The 23,609-nt window shown below is 35.6% G+C and overlaps 3 protein-coding genes across 4 annotated transcripts in view; all 3 read left to right on the plus strand.

Moving 5' to 3' along the window:
- The window catches only part of LOC11422231 (disease resistance protein RPV1), a 112,701-nt gene that overhangs the window by 87,844 nt on the left and 1,248 nt on the right, over positions 1–23,609 (plus strand). The window contains exon 7 of the mRNA XM_003619865.4: positions 22,904–23,050. The gene's annotated coding sequence lies outside the window, so the exon portion shown is untranslated. The remainder of the gene's footprint in view (positions 1–22,903; positions 23,051–23,609) is intronic.
- Positions 13,299–13,694, plus strand: LOC25497322 (toll/interleukin-1 receptor-like protein). Its single transcript, XM_024786540.1, has one exon. It carries the CDS (start codon positions 13,299–13,301, stop codon positions 13,692–13,694), a length of 396 nt encoding a protein of 131 aa, XP_024642308.1.
- Positions 18,989–23,241, plus strand: LOC25497328 (disease resistance protein RPV1). 2 transcript variants are annotated; one of them, XM_039826557.1, is made up of 6 exons: positions 18,989–19,653; positions 19,883–20,984; positions 21,146–21,361; positions 21,460–22,191; positions 22,279–22,903; positions 22,997–23,241. In XM_039826557.1, exons 1-6 carry the CDS (start codon positions 19,181–19,183, stop codon positions 23,005–23,007), a joined length of 3,159 nt encoding a protein of 1,052 aa, XP_039682491.1. In that variant the 5' UTR covers positions 18,989–19,180; the 3' UTR covers positions 23,008–23,241. The 2 variants fall into 2 exon arrangements, with proteins under 2 accessions (XP_039682491.1, XP_024641318.2); XM_024785550.2 differs by having other exon boundaries at positions 22,279–23,241.

Raw genomic sequence — 23,609 nt, forward strand, 5'->3', positions numbered from 1 at the left:
ACACAAAGTGCATGTTCAAATTTTTCTTAATAAAATCAAATCTTTCAACAGATAAAGGTTTTGTAAATATATCAGCCCATTGATGTTCAGTATCAATGAATTGTATATCTAAAATCCCTTTTTGAACATAGTCTCTGATAAAATGGTGTTTGATCTCAATATGTTTGGCTCTTGAATGTAGAATTGGATTCTTTGACAAACAAATAGCAGCAGTATTATCACAAAAAATGGGAATACTGTTAGCATTAATCTGATAGTCTTCCAACTGATGTTTCATCCAAAGTAGTTGTGTACAACAACGTGCAGCTGAAATGTATTCTGCTTCTGCTGTAGACATTGCAATAGTTGCTTGTCTTTTGCTTGCCCAGGATATCAGATTCTCTCCCAGGAATTGACAATTTCCACTGTTGATTTTCTTTCAATCCTGTCACCAGCATAATCAGCATCACAGAATCCAATCAACTTATAATCTAGGGATTTCCTATACAAGAGTCCAAGATTAGTTGTTCCTTTCAGATACCTGAAGATTCTCTTAACTGCAGTTAATTGAGATTCTCTAGGATCTGATTGAAATCTTGCACACAGGCATATACTGAATAAAATATCAGGTCTAGATGCAGTGAGGTATAACAGAGAACCAATCATACCTCTGTATAGCTTCTGGTCTACTACTGTTCCAGTATCTTCTTTGCTTAAGGTGCTGGTTGGATGCATTGGAGTGTTCATCACTTTACAATCTTCTAGCTTAAACTTCTTCAGAAGCTCCTTTGTATATTTTGTTTGATGAACATATATTCCCTCTTTACTTTGGTTGATTTGAATTCCAAGAAAGAACTTCAATTCTCCCATCATACTCATTTCAAATTCATCCTGCATTAACTTAGAAAATTCTTTGCAAAGAGATGCATTAGTAGAACCAAATATTATATCATCAACATATATTTGCACAATCAAAATGTCTTTCTTAAGAGTCCTTCTGAAGAGTGTTGTGTCAACTTGTCCTCTTTCAAAATCATTTTTAATTAAGAAATTACTTAGTCTATCATACCAAGCTCTGGGAGCTTGTTTCAAGCCATATAGTGATTTCTTAAGTTTATAAACATGGTCAGGATGCTTGAGATCCTCAAACCCAGGAGGTTGTTTGACATATACTTCTTCTTCAATGACACCATTAAGAAAAGCACTTTTGACATCCATTTGATATAATATTATGCCATGATTAATTGCATAGGATAGAAGTAACCTGATTGCTTCCAATCTTGCAACTGGAGCAAATGTTTCAGTATAATCAATGCCTTCTTGTTGACTGTAGCCTTGAGCAACAAGTCTGGCTTTGTTTCTGGTTACTTCTCCTTTTTCATTCAGCTTGTTTCTGAATACCCATTTTGTTCCAATAATGTTCTTCTGACAAAGTTTGGGTACCAGATTCCACACATCATTCCTTTGAAACTGATTTAGCTCTTCTTGCATAGCTAATATCCAACCATCATCTGAGAGAGCTTCTTCAACAGTTTTAGGCTCAATTATTGAAATCAATCCTATTAAAGACTCTTCTTGTCTGAAATGTGATCTTGTTCTTCTAGGACTATCTTTGCTTCCAATGATTAGCTCCTTAGGATGTGAAGATTTGTGTTTGAATTTAGGTTGAATAACCAGCTGAGTGTTATCTTGAATATCCTCAGAAGCCTTTTCATTTTGTTCTACTGGACTAGGTTCTGCTTCTGAATTAGACTCAGCTTCTGGAGTGATTTCAGCTTCTGGACGAGATTCAACTTCTGAATGCTTTTCAGAATCAGAAGGTTGATCAGATTCTAATGCATCTTCAAAATCAGTTGTTCCTGCATTACTTTCACTTTGCTCTGGAGTTTTACTTCCAGGCTCTCTATCATCAAATTTTACATGCATAGATTCTTCAACACAATGTGTTTCTGAATTATACACTCTGTATGCCTTTGACCTTTCAGAGTAACCTAAAAAGATTCCTCTTTGAGCCTTGGCATCAAATTTCTTCAGATAGTCTTTAGTGTTCAAGATGTAACAAGTACATCCAAACTGATGAAAGTAAGAGATATTGGGTCTTCTTCCTTTAAAGAGTTCATATGCAGTTTTCTCCAACATAGGTCTGATATAGATCCTATTTTGAATGTAACATGAAGTATTAACTGCTTCTGCCCAGAAATGTTTAGCTAGATTGTTTTCATGGATCATGGTTCTGTTCTTTCTCTCTACAACCCCATTTTGTTGTGGAGTTCTAGGAGAAGAAAATTCATGGAGAATCCCATGTTTTTCACAAAAAAGTTCAAATGGCTCATTTTCAAATTCTCCACCATGATCACTTCTGACTTTCAAAATTTTCAATTCTTTTTCAGATTGTATTTGAGTGCAGAAGCTGCTAAACACTTCACAAGCATAATCTTTACTTTTAATGAATTTTACCCAAGTCCATCTGCTGTAATCATCAACAATGACTAATCCATATTTACTTCCATATAAAGATGCAGTGTTAACTGGTCCAAAAATATCAATATGGAGTAATTCTAAGGGTCTGGAGGTTGATACAATGTCTTTAGATTTGAAAGTGCTTTTCACAATTTTCCCTTTCTGACATGCACCACAAAGTGCATCTGAATGATAATCAATGTTAGGCAATCCTTTGACCAGTTGTAACTTGCTAATTTTAGTAATTAATCTCCAATTAGCATGTCCCAGCCTTTTGTGCCATACCCATTTTTTATCATTCATTGACAGAAGGCAAACTACCTTCTGATCAGCCAGATCAGAGAAATTTATTTTATAGACATTCTCAACTCTCTTTCCCTTGAATGTAATGGATTTGTCATCCTTGTTGACCAGTGTGCAGTTGGTCTTACTGAACATTACATCATACCCATTGTCACAAAATTGACTAATGCTCAACAGGTTATGCTTCAGACCATCTACAAGCCACACATTATTTATTGAGATGGAGGAATTACCAATAGTACCTGTACCAATGATTTTTCCAGTCTGGTTGCCACCAAACTTCACTTCTCCTCCATTTTTCATTGTAAGGGTAAGGAACAAAGCTTTCTCTCCAGTCATGTGCCTTGAACATCCGCTGTCTAGGTACCATGACCTTTGTTTCTCTCTTGCCCTTAGGCACACCTGCATTTTTAACCAATTCAGATTTAGGTAACCATATCTTCATGGGTCCTTTTGGGTTAGTTCTGGAGGCTTTACTTTTCCTCCCTTGTACCTTAGGGTGAATGCTGAGAGGCTTCTGATCATTCAATACTTTAGGTTTGACACCTTTTCGTATTGTTTTCTCAGAAGTAGTAACTGCTTTATTCTTTTGATCCTTTTGCTTTGGGATTTTAGATTCTGGCTTAATCAGACTCTGAGGAACAGGTTCTGATCTTTTCAGAATTTTAATCCTTTGACTCTTAGGATCAGATTTTGTCATAACCTTGGACTTGAGGTTTTCTGGCTTTGATGTGATCTTAGCCTGTGAACCAGAAGCTTCAGGTTCTGACTGAACAGCAGTTACAGCATTTGTACCTTCAGGCACAAAGGTGGATTTCAATCCATCCTTGATACAATCACAGTAGCTCTTGAGACTGTATTCTTTGGATTTCTCCTCAGAATAGCCAATCCCTTTGCCATTGTTCTTGTATGTGCTGTAGATCATAGAAGCAACTTTGCTTCTGTCTATTCCAGCCATAATAAAATCATCCAAGGCAATCTCATGTTTATTGCCTGAACCTTTATCACATTTTTCTTGTAGCTTCTGACAAAGAGTTTTGAGTCTATCTTCATATGTTGTTGATATGAGGTTAAACCCTTTTAGTTCTTCTTCAGAAGCTTTTAGCTCCAATAGAGTTGACTTTTGTTGTTTCATTAAATCAACATATTTTTCTTTTAAATCTGTCAACTCATTGGTTCTGTGTTCAAACAGTGATAAAAGTTCTTTTAGAGAATCCATAAGTTCTTGTCTAGGAATTTTGGAATATACCTCATTTTCATCTTCTGAATCTGATTCAGCTTCTGATACTGCTTCTGATGATACTATTGCCACTAACCCCATGGCTGCTTTTGTATCATCTTCTGCTTCTTCTTTATCAGAACCAGATTCACTATCCAAATCTTCCCAGGTTGCCACCAAGCTCTTTTTGATTTGTTTTCGGAATTTACTGGAGCTGAAGCTAGATTTCTTGGATTTGCTTTTAGATTTCTCCTTCTGAAGATCAGGGCAATCAGCAATAAAATGACCAGGCTTCTTGCAGTTGAAGCACCCCTTCTGATCTTCTTTCTTTGAGTTCTTGTAGCCACCTCTCTTGCTCAGAAATTTCTTTTGCTTCCTTGCCAGATACTCAAGCTTGTTAGACAACATAGCCATCTTTACAGATTGATCTTCATCAGAATCTCCATCAGGTGATTCTTCTTCAGATTCACTAGCTTTGTAGGCTTTTGAAGATTTTGAAGTCTTTCCTTTAGATGGTAAAGCAATGGATTTACTCTTCTTAGAGGATTCATGCTCATTTAAACTCATTTCATGCATTTTGAGTGAGCTAACAAGATCTTCAACACTTAAAGTGTTTAGATCCTTAGCTTCCTCAATAGCAGTTACTTTGGGTCTCCATCTTGAAGGTAAGCTTCTCAAAATCTTACTGACATGATCAGAAGCAACATAGCTTTTCTTCAGTATTTGCAATCCAGAAACCAAAGTTTGAAATCCTGAGTACATTTCTTCAATACTCTCATCATCCTTCATTCTGAATAGTTCATACTGATGAACAAGCATTAGAGCTTTAGCCTCTTTCACCTTCTTGCGGCCTTCAAAGTTGGCACATAGTGACACAAACATAGCCTTTGCAGTAGATTTGTCACTCATCTTCATATATTCGGTGCGAGGTATAGAAGCCACAATAATCCCTCTGATTTTGTGGTGCTTCTTGTAAAGCTTCTTATGACCAGGAGTATGTATTCTTCTGTCTATAGCAGCTCCTTCTTCATCTAAATCCAATTCATCAACTCCATCTTCCAATATGTCCCATAGCTCTTCATCCAAACCCATGATAAAGCTATACATATTTGTTTTCCACCAAGAGAACTCTTCTGGATCTCCATTGAATTTTGGAGCTTTTCCAGAGTCAGTTTTCTTGTCAGAATTATCATAGTCATATTTGACACTTGTATATTTTGAAGAAGTTGTTGATTCTTCTCCTCCAGACATGTTTTTCTATAGGATCTTGATCTGTAACACTGTTAAGTGCTATGATAACAGAGCAAGCTCTGATACCAATTGAAGGTGAGAAAAACACAAGAATGGGGGGGGGGGTTGAATTGTGTTTTCTTTTTCTCTCTAAAAATTCTTCTTCTGATAAACCTTCAGAAGCAGACTGTGAGTGCTTCTGATGAAATGATCAGAATCAGATATGCAGCGGAAAGAACTGAGCAGAGAAAAGAAAAACAAAGACACAAGCAATTATCCTGGTTCCTTCCACAACACGGAAGTAGTCCAGTCCCCCTTGCACTTCCAAGGAGATTTCACTATAATCACAAAGATTACAAATGCTCAATACTATCAAAGTATGAGACTTCACAAAGCTGCTCAAGCACACACGCAAGAGTCTTCCAATGCTCAAGCACTAAGCAAGAGACTTCTAATGCTCAAGCACGCAGGCAAGAGACTTCTAATCAAACAAAAATACAGAGAATTGAGTTTGACTTGAACACTTGATATACAATCAGTGGTGTTCTCAATACAATACAATAAAGACTCTAGACTTTGAATTTCTAAGATGTATCAAATCAGTGCAGAAATTCAGTGTGCTTTGTAGAATCAATTTGACAGAGTTTTGGCGCTTTTGAACTTGTATATCTCTCTATCTTTTATCTTCAAGTCTTCACTCCTTTATATAGAGGTGTGAAAGAGACGTTGAGATAATCAGCACGTCTAAAGAGTCGTTTGAAATCCTTTGATCATTCACCAGTGATCCTTTGCCTGATTTGGGTGTAGTCCTTTGAAGGATTAGCTTCAAATTCATTCCCATCTTGAAGGCACAAATTCTGCAGGCATAGCTGTTGTCTTGTCTTGTAGCGTGGACAAAGCAGAGTAGTGGAGGTAGTGGTTGTACACTTGTACTTTGTCAACTCTGTTAACGAAGGACAACTGCTCAGAGCTATCCAAATGACCGTTGATACCTCCCTTTCAATTCTTCGTTCTTCTTAGATAAGGTTGAAATGAGAAACAGCTACTTTGGATCTTCAGTTTGAATATAGGGATTAAATGTAGCTTCTGGTGATGATATAGCTTCTGATGACCTTCTGCTTCTGATGACGTCATCACTTCAGAAGCACTTTGAACTTCAGGAGCGGTTTTCTTCAGATGCTTGGAATTCTTTTTGCTTTTCATTGTTCTTCCAGAACCTGTTGAAATTACTTGACTAGCCTTTGGTCCTGTACACTTGAACAATAATTAGTAATAACCAATTGACAATTTTTAATACCTTGTTATCATCAAAACTCAATAAGGTTCATTGTGAAACATATTTTGTTCCAACATCTTCTTCTTCTTCTTCTTCTTTCAAACCTCCAAACCATTGTAAGAGAAAATCTCATCTAGTTTTAAGGGTATTAAAATGTTAGTTGAGTAAAAGAAAAGAGTAGAGTCTTGTCTGACTTAGAAAGAAAAGTTGTAAGCCTATTGAGGCTAGATAATATAGTTTTTGCATGCTAAGGCTAGATAATACAATTTATAAGCCTGCTGAAGCTAAGATAATACATAAGGTAAAGTCCCTAGTGGTAGAAGTGTAAGGTGCATGAGTTGAGAAGGTTGTCTCAAGGATCATAGTGAACATCTCACAGTTGTGAGGAGTGGAATAACCCACATTGGGTGAACCACTATAATTCTCGTGTGTTATATTCTTTACCATTACTCTTTATTTTTAACATTAATATTTACATTCATTTTACACACAATTATCCCTTTATTTATTGTTTATTACACTCACACTTCTGAATGTACTTCAGAACATTCTGAACTTAACCTAGTTTTTATTTATTTCAAGTATCTACTTGAGAATCACTTACCACAAGTGCAAGTTAAATTTAAAAAGGGTCATAATTAAAACCCCCTTATTTTGAATATTATTTCCACTTCAAAGAAAACAGATTACAGAATGCTATTGTTGTTCTTGAGAAGAGAATAAAACAAATCAGAGAGAAAAGGACGAAGGGAAGAGGAAGGTGGTGTTGTTGTTGTGTCTGTGTTGTTTTTTTTAATGAATTTGTAGGTTTTTTTTTTTTAATAAATTTTTTGGATTTGTGATAAGAAGATGAAGATGATGTTGAACATATATCCTGGACAAAAAAAAAAAAAAATTATACAATGACAATGCCACATAATAAAAAATGCTGACTCAGCGCGCCGCATCACTTTAGTTACCCAGTTAGATGAGGCCATGGTCGGTTTATGAAGAATCTTGATTTTACAATGATGAAATCTACTTTTTTTACTACATGAGGTAAACTGGAAATGACATATATTACAGGGTATAAAACACTCTTAACCCTAGAATATAACATGGAAGAGTTAAATTCTTCAATTCATAAAAAATAAAATGACATTAGAAGTTTAAAAAGTCAAAATTTAGAGTTGGTTATATTAAAGCAACAAAGAAATTCAAATGCACAAATAATATTATAGTGTCATATTAATGTACAAGAGAAATCCATAAATTTCACTCACAATACATTAATGTGCAAAGACGGAGTACCACGAGTATCGTATGCATACCCAGTACGTGTACTTTAACGTTTTACAATTACTTATGCTTCAGAGTATCTTTTGTTTAACTAATACATTGTACACTTACTTGATTTTCCTCGTAAACGTTACCTTTTAAAATGCTATAAATACTTTCCATTGTACTAAATTATATGATGTTTTGGGCGTTTCACACATTATTAATAAATGTAATTAAAATGTAATTAATTTTGTATGAGAAAGACATGTTATGAGTTGTTTTACAAAATTGTCCTTAATAAATGGTATGAGAATGATAAATTAAAGAATTAAAAGAAGAGATTAATAAATAGTTGAAGGCTAAATAGAAAAAGTAATATTATTGTTTGTTGGTATTGTAAAGTTATAATTTGAGATAATTTTTTTTCTTCTAAGGGTCCGTTTGATTCGAGAATTAGGAGGGGAGGGGGAGAGTTTAACGAAGGGGAGGGGAGATATTTTAATTAAAAACGTGTTTGGTTTGTAAGGAGAGGGGAGGGGAAGGGAGAGATTTTAAAATTATTTTACTTTTACCCTTAAACTTAATTTTATAAAAGAAACGACTTGTTTTTATCTCAAAATTTCGGAGATCAACGAAAGACAATCACACATCTAAGAAGCTTATTTTATCTCAAACTAACTCATATATTTTGCACAACAAGAGCTGAATAGGTGAATTAACCGTGAGAAAAAAGGAACAACAAGTAATAATATGCTGAATTAAAATAAGATGATAATAATAATAAGGTCGTTAATAGCAACAAAGTAGTAGTATGAGTGAGTGGTTTGTACATGTAACAAATAAGAGTGATAGATAATATAATAATAAAAGTTGTTACAAGAAAAATATGACAAAATAATAATAAAAATTGTTACAAGAATAAGATAACCTAATAATAATAAGATTGTTACAAAAATAATATAATCTAATAATAATAAAAGTTTGCTCAAAAAAAAAAAATAATAATAATAAAAAAAGTTGTTACAAGGTTAATATTGAGATTTGAAATTAATTTAAGGATAATTATGGCAATGCAATAAAATTTTAAAGAGATTTGCTCCCCTCCCCTCTCATCCCCTTCTAAAAATTGAACCAAATATCTATAATGACTATCGGGGTGCCATTGTTATTGACAAACTATTTACAGTGGTCGTTTTGTCGCCGGTAGTCCGCTGCTGCTATTTTTCCCTCTCCTGATTTCTCCCTTCCCCTCTCATGTCTCACATATAATCTTCCTCCATCTCTTTTTCTGTCTGATTGTTCGCATAACAATGCAACAAAACATGAGAGTTGGCAAGAGTATAATCCATGCAGCCAGAATGAGAACAATGCTGCTATAACATGTTAAAGTTACCAAACATGTCATAAGAATTGGAAACAATAAATGTCATGCTTAATATCATTGATAGCAGTGTGTTTTACTTCAACAAAAAAAAAAAAAATGAACTCTCACATAGAAGGCTGTGTGATAGCAGTGTGTCACAAGCATTACTTGGAACAATTAGGATCATATATGTTGGATCTATAATGCTGGAAAAAAGAAGGCAACTTTCTGAGAGTGTGTGCACGTGCGCACTTGTCGTGGAAGATCAAATTGATAATTGTAAGTGTTGTGAATTCGATGAAAAATCACACCAATAACAACTTGATGTGTGGAGCAAGGGATAATTAAGCAACCAAAACAAAGCGTATGGAACAATTAAATACAAGCCAAAAAGTAGAAAACAACTGCGAGAAGAACAAAAGAAGAAGAAGAAGAACACAAAGAAATTTGTTGACCCAGTTCGGTCCAAATTGACCTAGTCTAGGGGAGAGAGCAGCCCTCCGATCCACTATTTGATAAGTAACGTTACAAAGAGAAATCAATGGGTTACAAGAATAAGTCTCCCGCCTAATTCTACCTAAAGTCCCAATCTCTTCCCGTAACCAAGAGACTCCAATCCTAATAGTGTTTCTCTCTATCTCAATCTCAAAGTTTGCTTTGATACAAGGTCTATATTTATAGTAAAAGTCCTGCTTAAAATCTGTAACAAATCTACTTTAAATTTGTAACAAATCTGTAACAAAAACTGTAACAAATCTGCTCCCAAAAATACGTTTTATTTTTATCCGCCAGCGCACCATTGTGCCACGATGAGACCCCATCGTGCCACGATTTTTCCAGTGCCTTGCCCAAATAACTAAAACCTCCATCGTGCCACGTTGCCTTGCCGTCGTGCCACGATTCTACAGAAACCTGATTTTAAGTTAACTCTCACAATTCTCCACCTTGACTTCAAATCAGTGATGATGCCGATCATCAACCTCCTTGCTGCTCAAACCCTTGCTTCCCACTACTCCAAGTAGCTCCACAAGTTTACACCCTCAACCTCTTCAGCCATCGGAATGTCTTCCTCCTTCTCGAAGATGCTTGTAGTCCAACTACGCTAGGAATTTCAGGTAGTTCTACAAGACTATACCATAACCTCTTTAATACGAGACATCTCCCGCTTTCCTTGAAGATCTACTTGTACCCAATCACCCTTGGCTTTTAGAGTAATCCACAAGTATACACCTCAACCCCTTCAGCCATCGGAATGTCTTCCGTCTTCTCGAAGGTCCTTGCAGTCCAACTACACTAGGAGTTTTAGGTAGTCCCACAAGCATTCACCATACCGTCTTCAACGCAGAACATCTCCTGCTTCCTTGAAGATCACCTTGCATCCAATCACTCTTGGCATTCTTTTAGAGTAATCCCGCAAGCTGTGCTACACATTCTCCAACTTCATGAAGAAATCCCTTGCTCACCATAGAGCATAGCACCCAAGGTCTTCATAGTCGTACCATTACCGGTGTGTTCAACTCCACCTCACGCTGAGCGTACTCTACCTCAACTAGCAAATGCGTACATCCCACTGTCTTCAACCTTGAAACTTCACCTCAACAGGTAGATCATGAGTATTCTTACCACCGCCTCTCCAGGCTGATGTTGAGTGTTTAACGTCTCTCCAGACGACCACCGCTCCAGTAGGCATCAATCCCAAGGTGAGACACATCACCTTCTTCATCCTCCAAACAACACCACACCATCAGAGCACCCGCATCCTCATAACCCTCAGAGATAATTTGTGCGGAGTTACCATTAATCTCCGGACAATCCTTCTTGAAGTGACCCATCTTGTGACAGTTGAAGCATTCAAACCTTGACTTGTTTCCACTCTTTCTCCGGTTACCTCTACCTCCACCATTCCCTCTTGTGACACTTAGGCCATCACCGTGTTCATGAGTCAAGTCCTTGGACTTGGTCAACTCCTTGGTTCTCAAAGCCGCTTGAACTTCTTCCAAGGTAATAGTGCCTTCCTTGCCATAGAGCATGGTATCTTTGAACGATTCAAAAGATTTCGGTAGAGCACACAACAAGAGTATAGCTTTATCCTCGTCCTCAAGTTGCACCTCAATATTCTCCAAGTCATCTAGGATTTTTTTGAACTCCGTAAGTTGCTCAATGATGGCCTTTGACTCTTCCATCCTGAATGAGTAGAGTCGTTGCTTTAGGAATTGCTGATGAGCCAAAGACTTTGTCATATACAAAGATTCCAACTTTGCCCACATCGATGCCGCGGTTGCTTCCTTTGCTACTTCTATCAAAACTTTATCCCCGAGGCACAAGACAACGACACTCCTGGCCTTGTCCACCATCTCGGTCTTCTCCGCTCGTGACATGGTGACCGGTAACGAACCTTCACCCTTCAAAGCTTTCTCACACTTTTGTTGTATTAACACCGCTTCCATCTTTACCTTCCATAACCCGAAATCGTTATCTCCGGTAAACTTCTCAATATCCTACTTTGAACCCATGGTACTTGATTATCCTTTGACCCTTGCCCCACGGTGGGCGCCAATTGTTGTGAATTCGATGAAAAATCACACCAATAACAACTTGATGTGTGGAGCAAGGGATAATTAAGCAACCAAAACAAAGCGTATGGAACAATTAAATACAAGCCAAAAAGTAGAAAACAACTGCGAGAAGAACAAAAGAAGAAGAAGAACACAAAGAAATTTGTTGACCCAGTTCGGTCCAAATTGACCTAGTCTAGGGGAGAGAGCAGCCCTCCGATCCACTATTTGATGAGCAACGTTACAAAGAGAAATCAATGGGTTACAAGAATAAGTCTCCCACCTAATTCTACCTAAAGTCCCAATCTCTTCCCGTAAGCAAGAGACTCCAATCCTAATAGTGTTTCTCTCTATCTCAATCTCAAAGTTTGCTTTGATACAAGGTCTATATTTATAGTAAAAGTCCTGCTTAAAATCTGTAACAAATCTGCTTTAAATTTGTAACAAATCTGTAACAAAAACGGTAACAAATCTGCTCCCAAAAATACGTTTTATTTTTATCCGCCAGCGCACCATCGTGCCACGATGAGACCCCATCGTGCCACGATTTTTCCAGTGCCTTGCCCAAAAAACTAAAACCTCCATCATGCCACGTTGCCTTGCCGTCGTGCCACGATTCTGCAGAAACCTGATTTTAAGTTAACTCTCACAGTAAGCGGAAGAAATATCTTCATAAACATTTATCAGATAAGAGAAAATTGGGAAGGAACAAACACATCATATTCTGTAATGGCTACTTTTGAGCAGTTGTACGAAATTCAAAATAACTATCCGACATTCATAAGTGATGTTACGTTGAACTTAAGCTACTTATGAAATGGCATTCTCGAGACCTAAGGGATCGCAATGCATCTTTGAACTTTTTCGGAAGGAGTAAACAATTGGAAACATTTTAAAATCAAGCAAAACAGAAAACCAATATTCTGTCACAATCCTAGACAATTTTATCATAAAAGACAAGTAGTGGCAGTGATGCAGGCGATAGTATTTCATCCAGTAATCATAGGATAAATGAGCATTGCTGTAACACTAAGACTGAACAAAGAAATCAAGACGATGATGCAGTCAAAGATCATACTAAAGAGCACAAAGCATATACAGCAAATAGAACAAAAAAACACAGTCAATAAAGATTTGGTATCAGCTGATTAAATGTGTTTCTATGAAAAACAAATTGTATGAAAATTGTATTTCACGGTCAGGATTTAGTTAAGAATCCAAATTCATTCAAAAGAAATTGAAGCTTCTATAGGTTCATCCTCAACTTTGAATTTTGGAGGTTGCTGTTTAATTTCCATGATATTATTGACTATTGGTCAAACATAAAATAAAACTACATTTTAAATGACGGAAGTAGTAAGGAAGTTTCGTAGACAATTTATTTTTTGTTTATTTATTTATTTAAGTTTTCTCGTTGTTTTATTGTTTGAATGGTAACCACATTTAAGATATCAGCAAGAAGAGGTGGTAGTGCAACGATATCTACTCTGTGATTGGTCCACACGCTATAGGATGTTGCAAGGAAGTTTCACTTACTACTTTTGTCATTAGTTTTCTCCTTGTTTTAAAGAATCCACCTAACAGACCACACAAATTACTCATTCATATTCTCCATTTTCAAAGTCTTTTTTCATCCATATTCTTTCAATTCTCATGGCTATGCAATCACCTTCCCGAGTGTTCCTCAGTTTCAGGGGCAGTGACACTCGCAACAATTTTACCGGTAATCTCTATAAGGCTCTCATTGACAAGGGAATTTGTACTTTCATTGATGATAATGATCTTGAAAGAGGAGATGAAATCACACCCAAACTTGTCAAGGCCATGGAAGAATCTAGGATTTTTATTCCCATATTTTCTGCCAACTATGCATCTTCTTCATTTTGTTTGGACGAACTTGTCCACATCATTCACTGCTACAAGACAAAGAGTTGCTTAGTATTGCCCGTTTTTTATGATGTGGAACCTACTCACATACGACATCATAGTGGAAGTTATGGTGAGCATCTTACTAAGCATGAAGGGAGAGGAGAGTCCCTGCAACCATAGGCGACCACATCAGTGTCATCATCCACTACTGTCGCGTGCTTGAGTTCCACCGTCTCTCCATCATATTGTGTCGTTCAGTCATCGCCGATGCAAGAGAAACCAGGTGGTCGTTTTGTCGCCGGTAGTCCGCTGCTGCTATTTTTCCCTCTCCTGATTTCTCCCTTCCCCTCTCATGTCTCACATATAATCTTCCTCCATCTCTTTTTCTGTCTGATTGTTCGCATAACAATGCAACAAAACATGAGAGTTGGCAAGAGTATAATCCATGCAGCCAGAATGAGAACAATGCTGCTATAACATGTTAAAGTTACCAAACATGTCATAAGAATTGGAACCAATAAATGTCATGCTTAATATCATTGATAGCAGTGTGTTTTACTTCAACAAAAAAAATATGAACTCTCACATAGAAGGCTGTGTGATATTGTAAAGTCCACTTGTATGTAACTTGTCATTGCTCAATGAACAGAGCTTTGAGCGATAATTATGTAGTACACATTGTCACAAGCATTACTTGGAACAATTGGGATCATATATGTTGGATCTATAATACTGGAAAAAAGAAGGCAACTTTCTGAGAGTGTGTGTGCACGTGCGCACTTGTCGTGGAAGATCAAATTGATAATTGTAAGCCGCAGAAATATCTTCATAAACATTTATCAGATAAGAGAAAATTGGGAAGGAACAAACACATCATATTCTGTAATGGCTACTTTTGAGCACTTGTACGAAATTCAAAATAACTATCCGACATTCATAAGTGATGTTACGTTGAACTTAAGCTACTTATGAATTGGCATTCTCGATACCTAAGGGATGGCAATGCATCTTTGAACTTTTTCGGAAGGAGAAAACAATTAGAAACATTTTAAAATCAAGCAAAACAGAAAACCAATATTCTGTCACAATCCTAGACAATTTTATCATAAAAGACAAGTAGTGGCAGTGATGCAGGCGATAGTATTTCATCCAATAATCATAGGATAAATGAGCGTTGCTGTAACACTAAAGAGCACAAAGCATATACAGCAAATAGAACAAAAAAACACAGTCAATAAAGATTTGGTATCAGCTGATTAAATGTGTCGCTATGAAAAACAAATTGTATGAACATTGTATTTCACGGTAAGGATTTAGGTAAGAATCCAAATTCATTCAAAATAAATTGCAGCTTCTATAGGTTCATCCTCAACTTTGCGACCTTAAAATGAAATTTGTGTGAGATATATGCACGCAAAAGAAATTCGAAGAGAATGTTCTTAAATCACCATAACTTATAACTTGACAAATAAAAAAAAGAGATGTGACATAATGTTATGTGTTTTGCTAAGGCAGTTTTTGTTTGTGATTTTATTAGAATGTTTTAGTATCTAGGGTGTCGTGCAGGAAGCGTGGTGGGGTCAAATTCACATCTAACTTACTGCTGATCAGCAACGTCGTAAAGGCGATCATACATTTTATTGATATCCCAACAACCACAATCATATACTTCTTTGTGAAAAATAAGAAAAATTTGCCTTGCTTCGATATTTGTACCGTAGTTTGTTTTATCTCTTATCTCAATATTTGTGTGTAAGCTGCAATTTTCCATAGCTTTCTTAGCTCTGTTATTTGATGAAATTTTTTATAGGGTCTAAAACTTGAAATTTAAAACTTTTATAGGGATATAAAACATATTTAACATTTTTTTTAAACATAAGGCTTTGATAATATTTGCATATTTACTACTTGAGTTTTCATGATGCTGCTGGTTGAATAGAAGACTGCAGCTGGTTGATGCGACTGGGGCATTGTGTTTTGATACCAGACCTTCATTTGACTTGGAATTCCAATGACATATTTGATGTCACATTTCTCTTTGCATCCACACTACCGTCCCTAGCTATTTGAAAACTTGGATAATGATATATGTCGCGAAAAAATTACTCGTGATGGCATCACGACTCCTAACAGCTGAAGTTCATTTGCGATGGTTTCGGGAACGTTTGCTTCGCAATGAATAGCACTGCTTTGAACTTTTAGGCAGCATATGACTTCGGTAATGGTATCATTTTCCCTAAATCTCAAAGAAGCTAGAAATGAGGATTTAAAATAGTCCCACGTCGACCAGAAAAGTAATAAGGTATTGTTTATAAACTTTGATGTGTACCATATATGTTACTTTGTTGAGGAATGTGGAGAGTCTAAACGTGATGTTACTCCAAGTTCTTCTTCTTCCATTGTTTTTAATGAAAGAATTGAATATGTTACCGTTCCGTTCCTATTTGAACTTTTAAAATAGTCCCACGTCGACCCAAAAAGTAGTAAGATGGTATTTATAAACTTTAATGTGTACCATACATGTTACATTGTTGAAGAATTGAGAGTAACGTGGATTTGGATGTTATCCTTAGTACTTCTGTAATGGTTTTTAATGAATGAGTTGAACATATTTTTTAAAGTATAACTTGGTTCCTTTTATTTAATTTCCATAGTTTATGATGCAAGATCGTTTTGTTAATCTTTTTTTTTTGAACTAGAAGATCGTTTTGTTTGTAATCATATAAAATATTCTTCAACTTTTTAAATTATTGAATTTTTTTTTTTTTTTATGGAAGGTTATTGAATAATTTTTGTGTACCACTAATATGTCTTCTCTCACCCAATGCCCACTATTTTTTCCAGCAAAACCTTCATTGTGAGCAGGAAAAAAAAAAGCTTTCATTCCTCCACAAGCTTAATTATAATTATTATCTTGAATCTTAAAAAAGAAACTCCAAAGTTCATATAATTTGAATTGGAACTAAAATTTTCCTCATGAAAAATTGATAAAGAGATTTCAATTCTGATTCTCTATTAGTAGCAAAGTTGTCAAAATCAGGACTTTACTTCAGGTCGAAAGGAAATAGCAAAATTGGGACTCGTAAAATCCCAATCAAAATCGAATGATTTTACTCAATGACTTTTGTAGAATCGATATTGGAAATTGTAAAATCGCAATCAAAATCGATGGATTTTACCAAAAAATAATAATACTAACTATATGTTATAAATGGTATATAGTCATAAATAACTTAGTTTATAAGAAATCGTAAAATGACAATCAAAATTGATGGATTTTGCTTATTTTGGGATTCTATTATGAATTTGAGTCATTGAAGGTGAAGAAAGTCGCAAAATCCTAGATTTTAAGATTTAAGTCGGGATTTTGACAACAATACTTAGTAGTATATCTAACTTTCTATTTTCCTAATGAATCCATTTTCGGGTCAATCCAAACCCAATTTCAATGATGTGGAGTAATGTAAAATATGGGGGCGTCGATTGCATGTTCCAAATCATCACTGTTCGCAGCGACACCACAACTCATTGTCAATAGAAGCTCGTCCTCTTCTCATCCCCATTGCAGCAGCGTTGCTGCAGACGTTCATATTTTGAAAGGTTTACTCAAACACACTAAACATGGTAGAGGGTCTTTATATCTGTCATGAGAAGTAAAACACATCAAAGATAAAAAATAAAAAATAAAAATAAAAAAAGACAAGAAATCCAGAATTAAGATAAAAGGAAATCTTGAAAGACAACCACGAATCTCGAAAAATGGAAAGAATTTTTTTAAGAACCACCGACAATTTTCTTTATTTTGCGTTTGGAAGAAGAAGAAGATGATGGGAATGGTAAAAAGAACCCTAATATAAAGAGTAAGGATTGGATGGAGAAGACATAAATGTTACTTTTTTTTTTATTTCCAACAAATCTCGTCCTTTAATTTACTTGTTAGTCCAATGGTGTGATATATTAGGGGTACACCAGTGACTTGCTTAATTTCAACCTATTTTTTAGCTGTACTTGTAGTTTAATTGGTGATATATTCATCTGTCAAAGGAAGTATGCAAAAGAGATGTTAAAGAAATTCAATATGGATTACTGTAAAAGCATGAGCACTCCTACGTGTCCAAAGGAGAAGCTATGCAAGGATGTTGAAGAAGAACAAGTGGGTGAAACACTTTACGGAAGTTTAATTGGCTGCTTAATGTATCTTACAACTACAAGACCAGATATTTTATATGCTGTAAATGTTCTTTCAAGATTCATGAATTGTGCTAAAGAATCTCATTTCAAAGGAGCAAAAAGAGTGTTGAGGTATGTCAAGGGAACCTTAAATTATGGCATTAAGTTCTGTCGATCGGAAAAATTCAAGTTGCAAGGTTACTCTGATAGTGATTGGGCAGGATCTTTAGATGACATGAAAAGCACTTCAGGCTACTGTTTTAGTTCTGGGATAGGGATATTCTCTTGGAGTTCAAAAAAACAAGAAATTGTTGCACAATCAACAGCTGAAGCAGAGTTTATTGCAGCCACAGCAGCTGTTAATCAGGCCTTGTGGCTAAGAAAAGTTCTAACTGATTTGCACTTAGAGCAAAAGGAAACTACTGAGGTAATGGTGAACAACCAGGCAGCCATTGCCATCTCCAAAAATCCTGTTTTTCATGGTAAAACAAAGCATTTTAGTATTAAATTATTTTTCCTCAGAGATGTTCAAAAGGATGGTGATGTGTGTTTGAAGTACTGCAAGACTGAAGACCATTTGTCAGATATCTTTACAAAAGCTCTTCCAAAAGGCAGGTTTGAGTTAAGGGAGAAACTTGGAATATCCAACTACTGATACAAGGAGGAGTGTTGAACGTGTGTATCAGCAGTTGTTACTGCCAGCTGCACTGATTGACCAAGTCTTTAGGAGAATTTGTTTTAATATTTCAGTTTTTAATTAGCTAATAAAGTAGTGGCTAAAGATTAGGAGTTAGTTACTCATTATTTGTTTTTATTTAAGTCACAGCTTTGTATTTTGACAGTAGTTTTTCATTCAATAAAGCTTAGTTTTTCCTTCCTATTTTATGAGTTACGTATAAACACCAAACAGTATTTCATCCAGTAATCATAGGATAAATGAGCATTGCTGTAACACTCAGACTGAACAAAGAAATCAAGAAGATGATGCAGTCAAAGATCATACTAAAGAGCACAAAGCATATACAGCAAATAGAACAAAAAAACACAGTCAATAAAGATTTGGTATCAGCTGATTAAATGTGTTTCTATGAAAAACAAATTGTATGAAAATTTCACGGTAAGGATTTAGTTAAGAATCCAAATTCATTCAAAAGAAGAGGTTGCTGTTTAATTTCCATGATATTATTGACAATTGGTCAAACATAAAATGTACATTTTAAATGACGGAAGTAGTAAGGATGTTTCGTAGACAATTTATTTTTTGTTTATTTATTTATTTAAGTTTTCTCGTTGTTTTAAAGAAGAGGTGGTAGTGCAACGATATCTACTCTGTGATTGGTCCACACGGCTATAGGATGTTGCAAGGAAGTTTCACTTACTACTTTTGTCATTAGTTTTCTCCTTGTTTTAAAGAATCCACCTAACAGACCACACAAATTACTCATTCATATTCTCCATTTTCAAAGTCTTTTTTCATCCATATTCTTTCAATTCTCATGGCTATGCAATCACCTTCCAGAGTGTTCCTCAATTTCAGGGGCAGTGACACTCGCAACAATTTTACCGGTAATCTCTATAAGGCTCTTGTTGACAAGGGAATTAATACTTTCATTGATGAAAATGATCTTCAAAGAGGAGATGAAATCACATCATCACTTGTCAAGGCCATCGAAGAATCTGGGATTTTTATTCCCATATTTTCTGCCAACTATGCATCTTCTTCATTTTGTTTGGACGAACTTGTCCACATCATTCACTGCTACAACACAAAGAGTTGCTTAGTATTGCCCGTTTTCTATGATGTGGAACCTACTCACATACGACATCAGAGTGGGAGTTATGGTGAGCATCTTACTAAGCATAAAGAGGGGTTCCAAAATAACGAGAAAAACATGGAGCGATTGCGTCAATGGAAGATGGCTCTTACTCAAGCTGCTAACTTGTCCGGCTATCATTATAGTCCTCATGAGTACCCTACTTTACTTAAATCTTGTTTTTTATATTTTATTTCTTTAATTTTTATGCCTAAATAATCTACTCTTAAAGCTTAAACATGGAGGGATTTCTATCAATGGTTTTAAAACTAGTGTAAGTTATTTATATGTCAAAAAAGTTAGAATTGCATAATATATTATCAATACATGGATGTGATTTTGATTCTAGTGTATGTTCTAACTTACCTTATTGGACATGAATAGATCTGAATGCAAGTTTATTGAGAAGATAGTCGAAGGCATCTCCAACAAGATCAATCATGTTTTTTTAAACGTAGCCAAATACCCTGTTGGATTGCAGTCCCGAATAGAACAAGTGAAATTGCTTCTTGACATGGGCTCTGAGAATGAGGTCCGCATGGTAGGAATTTTTGGTACCGGAGGCATGGGTAAATCAACACTTGCAAAAGCAGTTTTTAATTCTATTGCTGATCAATTTGAAGGTGTATGTTTTCTTCATAATGTCAGAGAGAATTCAACTCTTAAGAACTTGAAACATCTCCAGAAGAAGCTCCTTTCAAAAATAGTTAAATTTGACGGTCAGATAGAAGATGTTAGTGAGGGAATACCAATTATAAAGGAAAGACTATCTAGAAAGAAGATTCTTTTGATTCTTGACGATGTTGACAAACTGGAGCAGCTAGACGCTTTGGCTGGAGGACTTGATTGGTTCGGTCTTGGAAGCAGAGTCATCATTACCACTCGTGATAAACGCTTACTAGCCTATCATGTGAATACAAGTACACATGCAGTAGAAGGGTTGAATGAGACAGAAGCTCTTGAATTATTGAGCCGAAATGCTTTTAAAAATGACAAAGTTCCTTCAAGTTATGAAGATATTTTAAACCGTGTAGTTACTTATGCATCTGGCCTTCCGTTAGCTATAGTAACAATAGGGGCCAATTTGATTGGAAGGAAGGTAGAAGATTGGGAGCGTATATTAGACGAGTATGAAAATATTCCCGATAAAGATATCCAAAGGATACTTCAAGTAAGCTATGATGCTTTGAAGGAAAAGGATCAGAGTGTCTTTCTAGACATTGCTTGTTGCTTCAAAGGGTGTAAATGGACAAAGGTTAAAAAAATACTTCATGCTCATTATGGCCATCCCATAGAACATCATGTTGGAGTGTTGGCTGAAAAATCTCTCATAGGCCATTGGGAATATGACACTCATGTGACCTTACATGACTTGATAGAGGACATGGGTAAAGAAGTCGTCCGACAAGAATCTCCCAAGAAGCCTGGAGAACGCAGTAGGTTGTGGTTTCGCGATGATATAGTTAACGTTTTAAGAGATAATACGGTAAAGAAAACTAATATTTATGAACAATTTGTTGTTTTAGCTTTAGCCATGACCTTGATCATCCTGCCACCTCATACTAGTGTTTTTTATTCACTTAATTACATGTATATTACTCTATAATATTTGTATTATGATTTATTCTTTTTTTATTTTGTTAAAAGGGAACTGGGAATATTGAAATGATATATCTCAAATATGCCTTCACGGCAAGAGAAACAGAGTGGGATGGAATGGCTTGCGAGAAGATGACAAATCTCAAAACACTTATCATTAAAGATGGTAACTTTTCAAGGGGTCCTGGGTATCTTCCAAGTAGTTTGAGATATTGGAAATGGATAAGTAGTCCTTTGAAGTCTCTATCTTGTATTTCGAGCAAGGCAAGTGAAATAGGTTCATTTTTCAATTGTGTATATTGATAATTCACTATTAGATTATAATTTTCATTTCAACTTATTTAATTTGTTTTTTTATGAAGGAGTTCAACTATATGAAAGTTATGACATTGGACGGTTCTCAATATTTAACCCATATACCCGATGTCTCAGGTCTTCCAAATCTAGAAAAGTGCTCCTTTCGAGGATGTGATAGTTTAATTAAAATTCACAGTTCGATTGGACATCTAAATAAACTTGAAATCTTAGATACATTTGGTTGCAGCGAACTTGAGCATTTCCCACCCTTACAGCTGCCCTCTCTTAAGAAATTTGAAATCACTGATTGTGTGAGTCTCAAGAATTTTCCAGAATTATTATGTGAGATGACAAATATAAAAGATATTGAGATATATGATACTTCCATAGAAGAATTGCCATATTCATTTCAAAATTTCAGTAAACTTCAACGGTTAACAATATCTGGAGGCAACCTACAGGGAAAGCTCAGGTTCCCAAAATATAATGATAAAATGAATTCAATAGTGATTTCAAATGTGGAACATCTTAACCTCGCAGGCAACAGCCTCTCAGATGAATGTCTCCCAATACTTCTCAAGTGGTTTGTTAATGTGACATTTCTAGATTTATCCTGTAACTACAATTTCACAATTCTTCCCGAGTGCCTTGGTGAATGTCACCGTCTTAAGCATCTTAATTTGAAGTTTTGCAAGGCTCTTGTGGAAATTAGAGGGATTCCACCAAATCTTGAAATGCTTTTTGCAGTCATGTGTTATTCATTGAGTTCCTCAAGTATAAGAATGTTAATGAGTCAGGTTTGTTGTTTTTTTATTGCACTAGTATTTGACATATAGTATTTCAGTTCATAGTGTAATTATTATTCTTTTTATATAAATTAACAGAAACTACATGAGTCTGGATGCACCCATATTCTATTCCCAAACACAACGGATAGGATTCCTGATTGGTTTGAGCACCAAAGCAGGGGAGACACAATTTCTTTCTGGTTTGATAAAGAACTCCCTTCTATTAGCTTTACTTTTATTCTTATTAGTCAGGGGGACTACATGTTACCAATAGTCAAATTCTTTGTGAATGGCTATGAAAAAGAGATAAGTTGCGACGAATTGACTAGGGAATTCGGTGAGCTAGTGGATGATGACACTGTGTTGGAGAACCATACAACTTTGTTGCATATAAAATTGGAACAAGATAATGAACTCGGTGAAAGACTTTTGAAAAATGAATGGATCCATGTGGAGTTTAAGTTACAGGATTATTATTGGCACGCTGAGAGAAGATTATTCAGAAATACGCAAATGGGAATCCACGTGTGGAAGGAGAAAAGCAACATGGAGGGGGGTGTGAGATTCATTGATCCTTCATTATCACAATTTATGCAAAGATTGGTGGAAGTGGGAGTTTCAGAGAAAGGGGAGGAGGAGGAGGGTTTTAGTGACACGGAGGAGGATGTAATATTGAAGAATCCTAATAATAGAAAGACTTGGGGTACATTCCTTAGTCTAGGTGCATCAAAAAGCAACACGGATGGGGATGAGATTGAAATATTAAGCAGTGCACAAGATGAAAGAAAGATGTGGGGTACATTCCTCGGTTTAGGTCCATCATAAAGTTAACCGTCTTCTTGTTATTCTCTCAATCTCAACATTGCAGGTTTGTGCTTTGATGTTTATACTTTGTATAAATGTTGATTAATTTCTGTATGTAGTCAGTTACAAATTCAATGTTTCTAGTTGGAGAAGTTTCTTAAACCATGAGACATGATGTAAGTTTCTGTGTGTCTAACACCGATACATGTAATACTATTAAACTATATTATTATCTCAAAGGACTACCAATGTCAACGAATCAGTGTCGGTGTCTAGTTCGGTATCCATGACTGTGCTGATGCTTCAAAATGTCGAAATGAAAGTTCTGAGTTTGCAAGTGCTTAAAGGTCAACAAGTAGATTGTCTTACCGTAACTATACACATTTCGTAAACTTGTATTGATCTCATTAATTATGATTCAAATTAGAACTTTTATCTCATATCTCATCTAACTAATGGCACATGTTTTCAGTGTAACCTATAAATGTATGGATAATTTAAGTAGTACATGCATTTTTAACTTTTTTGATGAAATTTAACGTGACTGCAATTGAAACATGATACACAATTGATCAAAATTCCACTAGCTTATAAGCCCGCACGAGTTTTACAATGAGCTAAAT

This window comes from Medicago truncatula, chromosome 6 (genome assembly GCF_003473485.1).
Source record: "Medicago truncatula cultivar Jemalong A17 chromosome 6, MtrunA17r5.0-ANR, whole genome shotgun sequence".
Lineage (NCBI taxonomy): Eukaryota > Viridiplantae > Streptophyta > Magnoliopsida > Fabales > Fabaceae > Medicago > Medicago truncatula.